Genomic DNA, 11,242 nt, shown 5'->3' on the forward strand with positions numbered 1-11,242 from the left:
GGTGCCGCAGGAGGCTGGATCACGCCGCAGGCCCGGCAGCAGCCAGGACACAGCACTGCCGGCACCGCCATCTTCGGCACAGGGCTGCTGCGCTGCTGCCATGGCGACGGGACGGGGCGGGGCTTCGAGGGGCGGGGCCGCGGTGCGGCGGGAAGCGCGGTCGGGCCGGGGCGGTAGAACCTCCGTGAGCAGAGGCGCGCCGCCGCCATGCCGGGCGGGCTGTGCCGCGGTCTGCTGGACTACAAGACGGCGAAGTTCGCGCTGACGCGGAACTGGCGGGTCGGGCTGTTGCACCGCCTGCTCCAGCTCGCTGTGCTGGGCTACCTGCTCGGGTAGGGCGGCTCACGCGGGGCTCGGCCCTCCCGGAGGCGGTGGGGTGGCCGGGGTGTCCCCTCAGCGCGCATCGCCCCGCTGCCCCCCGCAGGTGGGTGCTGCTGGTGCGGAAGGGCTACCAGGACACCGACCGAGCCCCCCGCGCCGCCGTCTTCACCAAGCTGAAGGGGGCGGCGGCAGCCGAGGTGCGGGGCGCGGGCCGGCGGCTGTGGGACGCGGCGGACTACGCCCGCCCCCCGCAGGTACTGTGAGAGCCTCCGGTGCTGAGCGGGGCGAGATGCGGATCCTGGCTGACGGCGCCTCCTTGCTCCCTAGGGAGGAAACGTGCTTTTCCTGGTGACCAACTTCATCGCTACTGCCGGGCAAGCGCAGGGCACCTGCCCCGAGGTGAGTGCGCGGCGCTGGGGGGACTGCGGGGCTGGCGGCGCTGCTGCTCGGTCGCTTGCTCTGTCAGACCCGCACGGACACGGATTCGTGCAGTGCAACCAGAACCATCTGTGGAAGGACAAGGGCCATGCGCTGCTGGAGCTCACCAGCTCTCTGGGCTTCCTGAGCCGTGGTGGCACTGCGTGGTCGCTGCAGGCTTCCTGCTGCCTTTAGGCAAGGGCCGCTCGGGGCGGCTGAGCTGTTATCCTATTGCTGTTCCATCTCTGCAGTGCAGCTGGCACCAGCACTGTCACCCCCAGCTGACATCTCTATTACCTCTGTTCCTCCTTGAGCCTCACGTGTATTCTTGGTTTCTTGACTTGCTGCTGCATTCTCTAATCTCTGTCCTGCCTTTATTCCCTGATGCTCTTGCACACCTGCCATGGACACTTGGGTCATGTTTCCTGTATAATTCTGCTGCAGGACTGGAATCCTCTCCATCTTGGTGTTCTATTATTAGAAGAAATGGAGCACAAGGTTTGGAGGTTTCCCAGTCAGCCAACACTTAATGGTATATGTTCTCTGGGAGAAATCTTCCCTTTAAGACTGGACTCAGGCCAACTCCTGCACCGAACTCTCTCAGGCTGCACTCTGCTTGGCAGACAGGAGCAGATGACTCAAGCTAAGCCACTGCTGGCACCTTGTGCCTGAGCCAAGCATTGTTTGTCCTAATGGACAGAAGTGTCTGTCTGCCAAGTGGCACTTGCCATGTCTTGTTAGCTGGACCTGGGAAGGGACTGATGTGCTGATGTGCAAATATCTGTTGTGTGGGTCCCTCTGGAGGCTGAAGCCTTGACATCTGATTTGGATCAGGAAGACAAAGTGCTCTCAAAAGTGCTTATTACAGCATTGCAAGGGGGTGTTGCAAGCTATGGGTGGGCCATCAGTGGGGGTGAGGGGCATGAATCTGGTATCCAGCCTTCTCCAGCAGTCAGGCAGTCCCTCCAATAGTCCTGTGAGCTTGCTGCCAGGCACATGGGCCCATGTGACCAATGGTCCCACTCCAGCTGCTGGCACTGAGACCCCCTTACACACAACAGGATAGAGCCCCTGAACTGAGAAAGTAGTTAGGAATGGAGCTGAGTCTGCAACAGGACAGACTGCGCTGGTGAGGTGCAGCCCATGGGCAGCCCAGTGTAGTGACCAGCCAGCTCTGTACATGTTACACCAGTCCTTTGCATCTTGTATCCCTCTGTTTTCCAGTGTTTGTTCCTTCTTAGATTGCCTAGATTCCTGCCTTTTCCATGCCTTTTCTTCATCTTCTAAACATCCCATCCCCTCAATATCCTGTGCAATCCCAAAATGCTCTTCTGCATCCCATGATGATTCCCATACCCTGAGACCGTGACTGCCTTTCCCTGCCCCCCAGTCCAGAGGTGCTTCAGAGCTTGTTTTAGTGGGTCTCACACCTGGAACAAAGGGCTGAGGCTGCCCTGGGGGGCGGGGAGGGGGGGCAATCAGATACCCCCACCCCACCCCCCTTCTTCTGACTCCATAACTGGAGCTTCCCACTGCTTTTGGGCCTGGGAAGCTGGGTTTGTTGGGCTGGTGACCCTTGGGATGGCCTTGAGAGTAGCTGGGGGAAGGTGTTACCCCTCCTACCTGCCTCTCTGTTAGAATAGGAGCTTTTTGTGCCTCCAGCACTCAGGTGGGTCCAGAGTGAGGGTGAAGCTTTCTGTATGTGTCTCTTTCCATGTGTCCTGCTGTATGTAGGGTCTCTTCCCAGGGGAACTGTGCTGGTGCTTTACAAGGTGCCTAATGGGCTCTGCCATTAAGGCCTTCCTGAACCTACCTATGCTTGTTCCCACTCTCAGCTGAAAGATCCGAGCTAGCTCCTGAGGTTTCCTCTGCTTCCAGCGTGGAGGAGGGAGACAGGAGGGAAGGGTTGTCCCTTGGAGGTGCCTCTCTCCTCGCTGCCTGGAGCCTGCCCAGGTTCTGGACATGGCAGATGTCTTCTATAAGTGTTTGGGACGTGCACAGAGGAGCAGGCACAGCAGCACAGGGAGGTGGGTGAGTGACCGTGTGGCCTCGGGTGCTGCACAGTGACTGCGCTTCTCTCTGTCTCCCTCAGAGCCCCTCTGTTCCCACTGGGATGTGCACAGAAGATGCAGACTGTCCCATGGGAGAGCCAGTGGTTCATGGCAATGGTACTGGGTATTTTGCTAAATAAAAACCTCAACCATAAAATCATTGAATTCCTCACGTTCCGTAACAAACAGGCCCACGAAGGTACCACAAGTTTAGTGCTTTCTGGGAGCACGCACAGAAGTGCTCTGCAGCCATCTGTTCTTGGCACAACCACCCAGCGACCTGTCCTGGCTGCATGAGCAGGCACAAGGTGCTGTCACAGCAAATGCTGAGTGCTTTGTTTCTGACACTGGCTGCTGGAGTTGAAACCAGTGTACTGTGTGATTGGCGGTTTTCCTTTCATAATACAGCCTGGCCGTGGGGCATAGCAGCAAACAGCACCTTGTCTGTGTATGACAGCAGCCACGAGGGAAGATTTCACAGGGGAAGTGTTGGGTGGGTAAAAGGCTGAAGGTGATCCCGGGGTTGTCTTTGTGGTTCAGAACGAGCTTGTGGTCAGGCACTGTCCCAGGAGGGGAGCTGTGGAGACGCTGTTTCAAAAAGGAAAAGCAATTATATACATCGTCTCCTTTCTAGGGATAAAAACCGGGAAATGTGTCATGTTCAACACCACGCATTCCACCTGTGAGATCTATGGCTGGTGTCCTGTGGAGAACAACACCCTGTCTAGGTAAGGCACAGGCTGAGGAAACAGCAGGCCTTGAGAGCTCTGGTTCCTTCCCTCTGTATAACCAGGAGCTTGATCATGCTTGCCCAGCGGGCAGCCAGGCCCAGGGAAACCTTGGACATTGATCTACCAGTCAGTTAAGATCATTCTTGTGACTGTCCATTGTAGCCACAGTCCTGGGATTGTGGCAGAGACCATGGAGCGAGGAGAGCAGGGACGTGCCTTGGCCTCTGTGCACAATCTGAGTTTGCCGGTGGTTGTTTTCCAGGAAACCTCTTCTGGCTGAGGCAGAGAATTTCACTCTTTTCATAAGAAATACTGTCCACTTCACCAAATTCAACTTCTCCAGGCAAGTAGGACACCCCCGCAGCCCCCCCCCGTGCCCACAGCCTCGCTGGGGTGTCCTGGGAGCCCTGTGCCATCATACATGTTGGCAGATGTAAGAGCAATGGGATGGGGAGCCCTCAGAGAGAGAGATCCTGGTGTCTGCCTGTGCAAAGGACACAGAGGCCACTCATTCCCAAGGTCTCAGCTGTCCTGCGCTCAGCTGTAATTTACTTTTCTCCTTAGTAGCTGGTGCAGCGCTATGTTTTTGACCTTAGCCTGAGAACAAGGCTGATAACATATGGATGGTTTAGTTGTTACTCAGTAGCACTTACCCCCATCAAAGACTTTTCAGTGCTCTGCCGGTAAGGAGGGGCGCAGGAAGCCGGGAGGAAACAGAGACAGGACACCTGACCCTAACTAACCAAAGAGGTATTCCATACCACAGCACGTCATGCTTAGTATAGAAACTGGGGGAGTTACCCGGGAGGCCCAGATCACTGCTCCGGTTGGGCTGGGTATGGGTCGGCGGGTGCTGAGCAATTGTATTCTCTTCCCTTGTTATTTCCCTTATTATTATTGGTGGTAGCAGTAGTGGTTTGTGTTATACCTTAGTTACTGGACTGTTCTTATCTTAACCTGTGGGAGTTACATTCTTTCCATTCTCCTCCCCATCCCTCCCGGTGCAGGGAGGGAAGTGAGTGTTAAGTAGCATGCTTAGTTGCTGCTATCAGCATTGTTCTCAGACTAAAGTCAAAAACAGAGCACAGCACCAGCTACTAAGAAGGAGAAAAATAACTGTTACAGCTGAACCCAGGACAGAGTGGAAGGAGGTGTGAAGGGTGACAACTCCGTGTGTGATTGCACTGGGCTGGTTTCCCTCCACCCTCTCTTCAGCTGAGGCTTTAGGAGGGGCAATGACTACTCCCCCTTGGAGCAGGAGCATTGGCAGTCCCACTCCAGCGGGAGGATCTCCTTTTCAGCCCTGCAGCAGGACTCCTTGACCTCCCATTCCACCCATGACAGCTCCCCCCTCTCTCTCCTGTCTCAGGTGCAATGCTCTGCAGACCAATGACCCCTACTATTTCAAGAGCTGCACGTATGACCCATCCCTCAGCCCCTCCTGCCCCATCTTCCGTGTGCGTGACATGGTGGAGGCAGCTGGAGAGACCTTTGGAGACCTCGCACTGCTGGTACTTGTTCTCTTTAACGTGGAAGATGACTCCAGATCCCCCAGGGATGTGGGCAAGGGGCAGGGGTCAGGTCTGACCCGTGAATTGTTAAGGGAATGTGTGATCTGTGGCTGTTGGAACAGTGAAGAACTTGTCAAATCTCCAATCCCCAATGAAATCGTTGGTGCAATGTGTTCTGCAGGGAGGGAGCATCGGAGTTCGCATTGAGTGGGACTGTGACCTGGATCGCCCCGCAGCCCGCTGCCAGCCTCAGTACTCCTTCAGCCTGCAGGACAGGAGGTACAATTTCAGGTGAGGATGCTGGAGCAATGGCCACATGGGCCCATAGGTTGAGCACACGGTGATTGTTTGAGATCCCAGTTTTCCTGATGGGTGCTCTGAAAGGAGCAGCAGGGACAGCGGGGTGCGATAACAATCCTGGGGTGCTGTGATAGTTTCTGCACCCTGTGGCTCTGCTCTGTTTGGAGCTATGAAGGCATTTCCTGCTGGAGGGCAGGGACATGTGGCAGCTCATGGCTGTGCTGACCCTGAACTGGACACACTGGGACCTGCATGCTTCCAGTGACCCCAGGCCGGGTGCTGAGTGGATGCTGATGCCCCACTGCTGATGCCAAGCTGCTGCATCACCCGTGTCCCAGCCCGCTGGAGGATGCATGGTGTGCACAGGCATATGGCTCCAGCATTCCCAGGCCACTGGACCGCTGCCTGCACAGAGCTGCCCTGGCTTTGAGCCATGTCCAGTGTCTCCCACAGAACTGCCTCCTACTACTGGGACTCCCAGCGACGGCTCTACCGGACCCTGCTCAAGCTCTATGGGATCCGCTTTGACATCTCCGTGCACGGGCAGGTACTGCTGGCCCCGCTGGGCTGACTCCCTCACCACTCCTGCCTGCCCTCTCCTGCAGCCTTCCTGGCATGGCTTCTCACCCTGGTGAGCTCTTCCCCTCTTCCTAGAGTTTTCCAAGCAGAGGAGTTAATGGTCTCTCCCATTTGAAGGGAAGTGTCTTGATAATGCCCTGAGCAGGGAGGCTTCCCTCACTGATGACGTGGGCGTTGGGAAGCACTGGGCCCTGTAGGCAAGGTGAGGTTGTCTGGGAGATCAACCTGAACTTTTCTGAACGTGGGCAATTAATCTCTTCTTAGAATCACAGAATGGTTTGGGTTGGGAAGGACCTTAAGATCATCCAGTTCCAATCCCCTGCCACAGGCAGGAACACCTGCTAGACCAGGTTGCTCCAAGCCCCATCCAACCTGGCCTTGAATACTGCTAGGGATGGCCCTATTTAAGTTTGAACCCATCACCACTTGTCCTATTGCTACAGTCCCTGATGAAGCATCCCTGTAGGCCCTTCAGATACTGGAGGCTGCTCTGATTTCTTGACTGATTATACCCTTGGGGAGAAACCCCATGGGCATAATGATGGCTGACACCACAGTGTGCAGCATCACTGACAAACTCAGCACTCAACTGTCCCAGATGGGTCCTGTGCTGAGAGGATTTGCCACCTGCGAGATGTAAACAGCTGCTCTGTTATGCTTAGCAGTGGCCGTTCCACTTGAAGAGGGTGAAGCAGATGTTCAAGATAGGGTGCACCACTTCTGGGTTGTGAGATCAGGTCCAGGAGGTGTGGAGCAGGATTGACTAGCCAGGGATGAGACAGGAGCCTGGAAATCTCTTCTGAGATACCAGACTCATTGAGCAGAGGGGGCACATCCCACTAAGGCTGTTTGCTGGTCACTGGGATGTTCTGTGGGTGGCAGCTGCTGGCATCCTGCAGCAGGAAGGAGGCTCCCACTGTGCCTGCAGGAGTAGGGGGTCACAGTAACCTCTGCTGCCACCAAGGCATGAGCTGCCTCAGTCCCTTCTTTGGCAGCCAAAGGGGTTTTGAGTTGAAGTGACACAAGTTAGGCTCATACAGCTAGGCATGGAGAACTGACATTGGTGTCCTCCAGCACCTCCCTGGCTTTAAGGAATCTGCCCAGCAGGGTTTGTTCCACACCTCTAATCACTCTCCATCCACTGTTCTTACCAGGCTGGGAAGTTCAGCATAATTCCTGCTGCTGTGAGCTTTGGCACTGGCATTGCATTCTTTGGTGCTGTGAGTATTCTCTACACGTGCTTCTCTGATCTGTGGGTTGGGATTTGTCTCTCGCCCGTTGTTACCCGGCCTGCCCCGGCACACGGCTCCCTGCTGTCCAGATCAGGGTGTTAGCTGCCCTTCTGCTGTTGTGCTGCTGGGTCGAGGATCCTGAGCACTGTCGGGACACAGCTCATGGAGGGGGGTGTTTGTGTGCCCCGGGAAGGGGTGTTGCTGGCTGGTCTGTTCCAGCTGTCTCAGCCCACAGGAGTGAGCACCTCCTCTGTGTGTCTGCCCTGACTAGAGGGAGCCAGTGTCCCGCTCCAGCGCGGACACGGTGTTGCGGTCATTGAGGTGAGGCAGCCCCTTGTAGAGCACTTCTGTGGCTCATCCCTTCCAGCAGAGCCCTGGGGAGCCTGGATCCCCCTGGCCCCTCTTTCCTCACAGATGTATGTGGCCCTGGCCCTGCTTTCATGCGTTGCTGCCCAGGTGATCTCATCTAACCTCCTGTGCAGCTCATGGGAGCAGGCTGGGTCAGAGACCTGCCTGGGTGGCTTGTGCTGGAGGCAGGTCAGGTTTGCAGGGCTTGGTGGGAGCTGGAGCAGGGGCCTGGTTTTCCTATAGGAAGTGGTGCTGCTGACCGTGCTGCTGTGCTTGTCTTGTCTCCAGGCCACGGTGGTCTGTGACCTGGTTCTGCTCTACCTGGATGCCAAGGCTGACTTCTATTGGAGGGAGAAGTTTGAAGAGGTAAGGATGGGGCCACTTTGGAGAGAAGAGGTTGGAGGCAAGTTTTGCAAGTAGGTTTAATTGTCTGCCCCTTGGTTAAAACGCTGTTCATGAGATCTGGGAAAGCTCCAATGGAGCAGTTCTGAGTCTCTGGTTGTTGGTGGCTGATCTGAGCTGAGCCTGACAGACTAAACCTCTCCAAGTTTAATGCCAACAGGTGGCAGTGGAAGAGAGGGACCAGACCAGTGCCCCAGCTGCAGGGAAACCTGAACCACGACCTCAACTCCTGTTAGAAAACAGGGAGTCCCTGAGGGGATCTTACCACAGAACCTGACACAGCTCGACATTATTCACCCGCTTCCAAACTGAATCTGGCCAAACTCCATGTACCAAGGGCAGCTCTCCCAGGGTGCTGGAGCTGTCAGCTCAGGCACTGCCCAGCCCTGCCGAACTGGGGGGATCAGAAGGGGTGGGCTGGGAGGGGGGCTGCAGAACAGGAGAGCTGCCAGCCTTGGCTTGGCTCAGCTTCAGCTTTATCTGGCTAAGTGTTAGAAGCCTCTGAGGACACATCTCCTGGTGACCTGCCCCAGGGCTGCACCATTCCACTGAGGGGAAAAAGCTATCCCTAATGTCTGATCTGAGTCAGGAGTGGAGTGGGGGTATCAAACAACGAATCTGGCCCATGGAACTGAGAAGAGCCAGGACCCCCAGCTGGGCTTTCTGCTTCTCTCAGGTGTAACTAAGATGCTCATGTTCATTTTGCAGGCAAAACCGCCCAAAGGTAAGAGTGAAGCTGCAGCTTAGGGCCATCGGGGACACTCCACCGGGTACCCTGTGCTCCAGAGCAACCTGGGGTAGATGTGATGGGGACATGGCTGCAGACTGGGTGCAGGAGGCCCTGACCTGCACCAGTGCGTGTGTGCTGCTGGACTGGGGCTCTGCCTGCCCTGGAGCCCTGTTTGCATCAGCAGAAGTTCTTGGCTCCTGGAGTATGAACCCACGTGCAGCTCCCAGCTAGGGCCGGAGTGGAGCTGCTGCGGGAATTCGGGCTTGCTGGGAAGCTGCTGGCAAGGCTTGAAGCACTGCACTTCTTCCCATTCCCCATGGCCGTGGGCCTGGAGTTCCTGTGAAAACCAGGGACCCAACAAAATAAAGCTGCTTGGAAAGTGGGAGGTGGTTCTGCTCGCTCTATAGCACTGGGGCTGGCTCCAAAGGGTTTGTGGTGCCCCTCTTGCACCTCACAGCACCCTCTGATTCCAGCTGCAGTGGGTGACCCAAATCCTAGGGAGCTCTGCAGGGAGCAGCAGGGTTGTCCCCTCCTCTGCTGTGTGTGGGAAGGGTTGAGGAGCTGAGCTGAAGCCAGCGGCCCTTGGCTGGGACTTGCTTGCTGGAGAGTGCAGCAGCTCCTGGTTCTTGCCCTCTGCCAGGGCTGATGATCTGGAGGACAAGTGCAGCATTTGGGGTGCTGAGCCCCATGCTGTCCCATTCCCTAGGCTGTGTGGGCCCGGTGAGGGGGGGTCTGTGCCATGGGCTGCTCTGGACACCTTCGAGCTGCCTGGCTCACAAACACACTGTGGAGCAGCAGGGCCATGAGCACTGTTTAATGCTCTCTGCTGGGGCTGACAGCGTGGGCTGGGGGAGTCTTGCAGCAGGGTCCTTCCCTGACTGCCTGCCCTGGCCCTGGCAGGCCCCGGCTGCCCTCTTCCCACTGCCGCAGGTAGAACTGTGCCGCCAGCTGCTTGCTCATGGTGCGCAGCGCCAGGAAGGCAGCCACGATCTCGGCCAGGAGGAAGGCCAGGAGCAGGCTGTGCACTGCCAGCTCCAGCGGCAGGCTCAGGACCTGGCTGTCCGTCAGCAGGAAGAGCAGGAGTGGGAGCTGGATCAGGAAGGAGAGCAGGAGGAACCCGGCCAATTCAGGCACCTGCAGGAGCAGAGCTGGTGACGTGGGTGCAGAAGCCAGCGGTGGGGTATGGAGACCACTCTCCCACTCTGCTGGTCTTGGCACCTTGGGCACTGGGACGCTGCTGCCACACGGTGCCATGCCTGCGTGTGTTCAGACACTGTGAAGCCCAGTGCTGGAGCATCGCATCCATGGCACAGGGAGGGGTACAGCAGGAGAGTGAGTGGGTCCCTTGTTCCCTGCCTCCAGGTCCTGCCTGCCCCTGTGCTTCCCTCCTAGGACAGCTCCAGGCAGGACTCCAGGAGGAATGGGTTGTGATGGGTGCTCAGGTCCTGAGTGAGGGGACATCCAGCAAAGCCACAGCAACACCACCCCTCACCAGGAACAGGGGACTCGAGGCCGGGGCAGAGGTGATGCTTACCTTCTCCTGTAGGTTCCCCATGTAGCCCAGGTAGAGGCGGGAGACCTCAACCAGCAAGAGGATGAGGAAGGTGGTGACCAGCAGGAACTGGTAGTGCTCAGGCAGGAGGTGATACTGGAACAGGAGCACAGCCTCGTCCCAGCCAGCCCTGACACCTGCATCCCATGCCCAGCGTCCCATCCCCTGTGCACCATTCCTTGTGCCCCATGCCAAGATCTGTGCTGCTGCCCATTCTGCCCTCCCACTTTAACCTTCCCTTGCCTAGACTTCAGTGGTGGTTCTCATTTCTGGGAACCAGAGCCTTGTACCCTGTGGGGGACCCATTAAGCTTGAGGAGGGTCCCCTCTCCCCTGCTCAGTGTGGCCCAGCCAGGTTGGGCAGGAGCAGGCTCAATGCCACACATGCTCCCTGGGATGGTACCTTCAGCTGCAGCATCATCCCCTCTGCCAGGCACCACACCGGGAAGTAGCAGGCGTTGAAGTAGAGCATCATCTGGAGGGGCAGGTTGGCCAGCAGCTCGTGGGCTAGGCAGGGCAGGTAGGGGTGGGCAGGGCTGCTCAGCACCCGCAGGGCCCCGCTGCCCCGAGGGAGCCCCTGCCATGCTCAGGAGGACTCTGGGGAGCAGCTGCTAGCAGTAAATGCACTTATTGGTGGGTGGGTGCAGGGACCCCGCTCAGCAGCACCCGGGTGCGCAGTGAGGTGCTGGGCAGGCTCACAGGGATGAAGCGACACCAAGCCCCGCTGAGCCCTGCTGCGTACCTGGGCTGCACCTCTGGGCAGCGCCGCTGTCCTGCGTCTTATTGTCGATGAAGAGGGAGCCGCTGAAGGTCATCAAGCCCCGGCGGAGGTTGGGGGGCAGCGGCGTGTGCGCAGCCATGGCAGCGCCGAGCCCTGCTCGCCGGGCTCAGCAGGGATTAGCCGGGAGGGATTAACAGGATGACAGGTTGGGTTCGTGCGCGGGGCCACGGCTCCCAGGAACAGCGCGGCGCTTCCCTGGGACACCAAGCCCCCGGGGGAGCCACAAGGACACAGCATCTCCCCTCCATCACCGTGGTACCGACCACCGTGTCCCCAGCCCGTGCTCCC

General features: G+C 57.7%; 2 protein-coding genes across 2 annotated transcripts; one reads left to right on the plus strand and one right to left on the minus strand.

Moving 5' to 3' along the window:
* Positions 1–207: 207 nt before the first annotated feature.
* On the plus strand, positions 208–8,965 carry P2RX6 (purinergic receptor P2X 6; the record flags this gene model as incomplete). The annotated part of the gene is made up of 13 exons (XM_080628373.1): positions 208–332; positions 425–575; positions 649–720; positions 2,831–2,906; positions 3,424–3,517; positions 3,783–3,863; positions 4,890–5,031; positions 5,213–5,322; positions 5,785–5,878; positions 7,065–7,130; positions 7,779–7,856; positions 8,601–8,616; positions 8,850–8,965. 13 exons carry the CDS (start codon positions 208–210, stop codon positions 8,963–8,965), a joined length of 1,221 nt encoding a protein of 406 aa, XP_080484499.1.
* A 470-nt stretch (positions 8,966–9,435) lies between these two features.
* LOC308226559 (transmembrane protein 17B-like) lies at positions 9,436–11,033 on the minus strand (the record flags this gene model as incomplete). The annotated part of the gene is made up of 4 exons (XM_080628374.1): positions 9,436–9,756; positions 10,157–10,270; positions 10,577–10,680; positions 10,916–11,033. 4 exons carry the CDS (start codon positions 11,031–11,033, stop codon positions 9,436–9,438), a joined length of 657 nt encoding a protein of 218 aa, XP_080484500.1.
* Between the last annotated feature and the right edge of the window lie 209 nt (positions 11,034–11,242).

This window comes from Psittacula echo, assembly GCF_963264785.1.
Source record: "Psittacula echo genome assembly, chromosome: 13".
NCBI classification, from domain to species: domain Eukaryota; kingdom Metazoa; phylum Chordata; class Aves; order Psittaciformes; family Psittacidae; genus Psittacula; species Psittacula echo.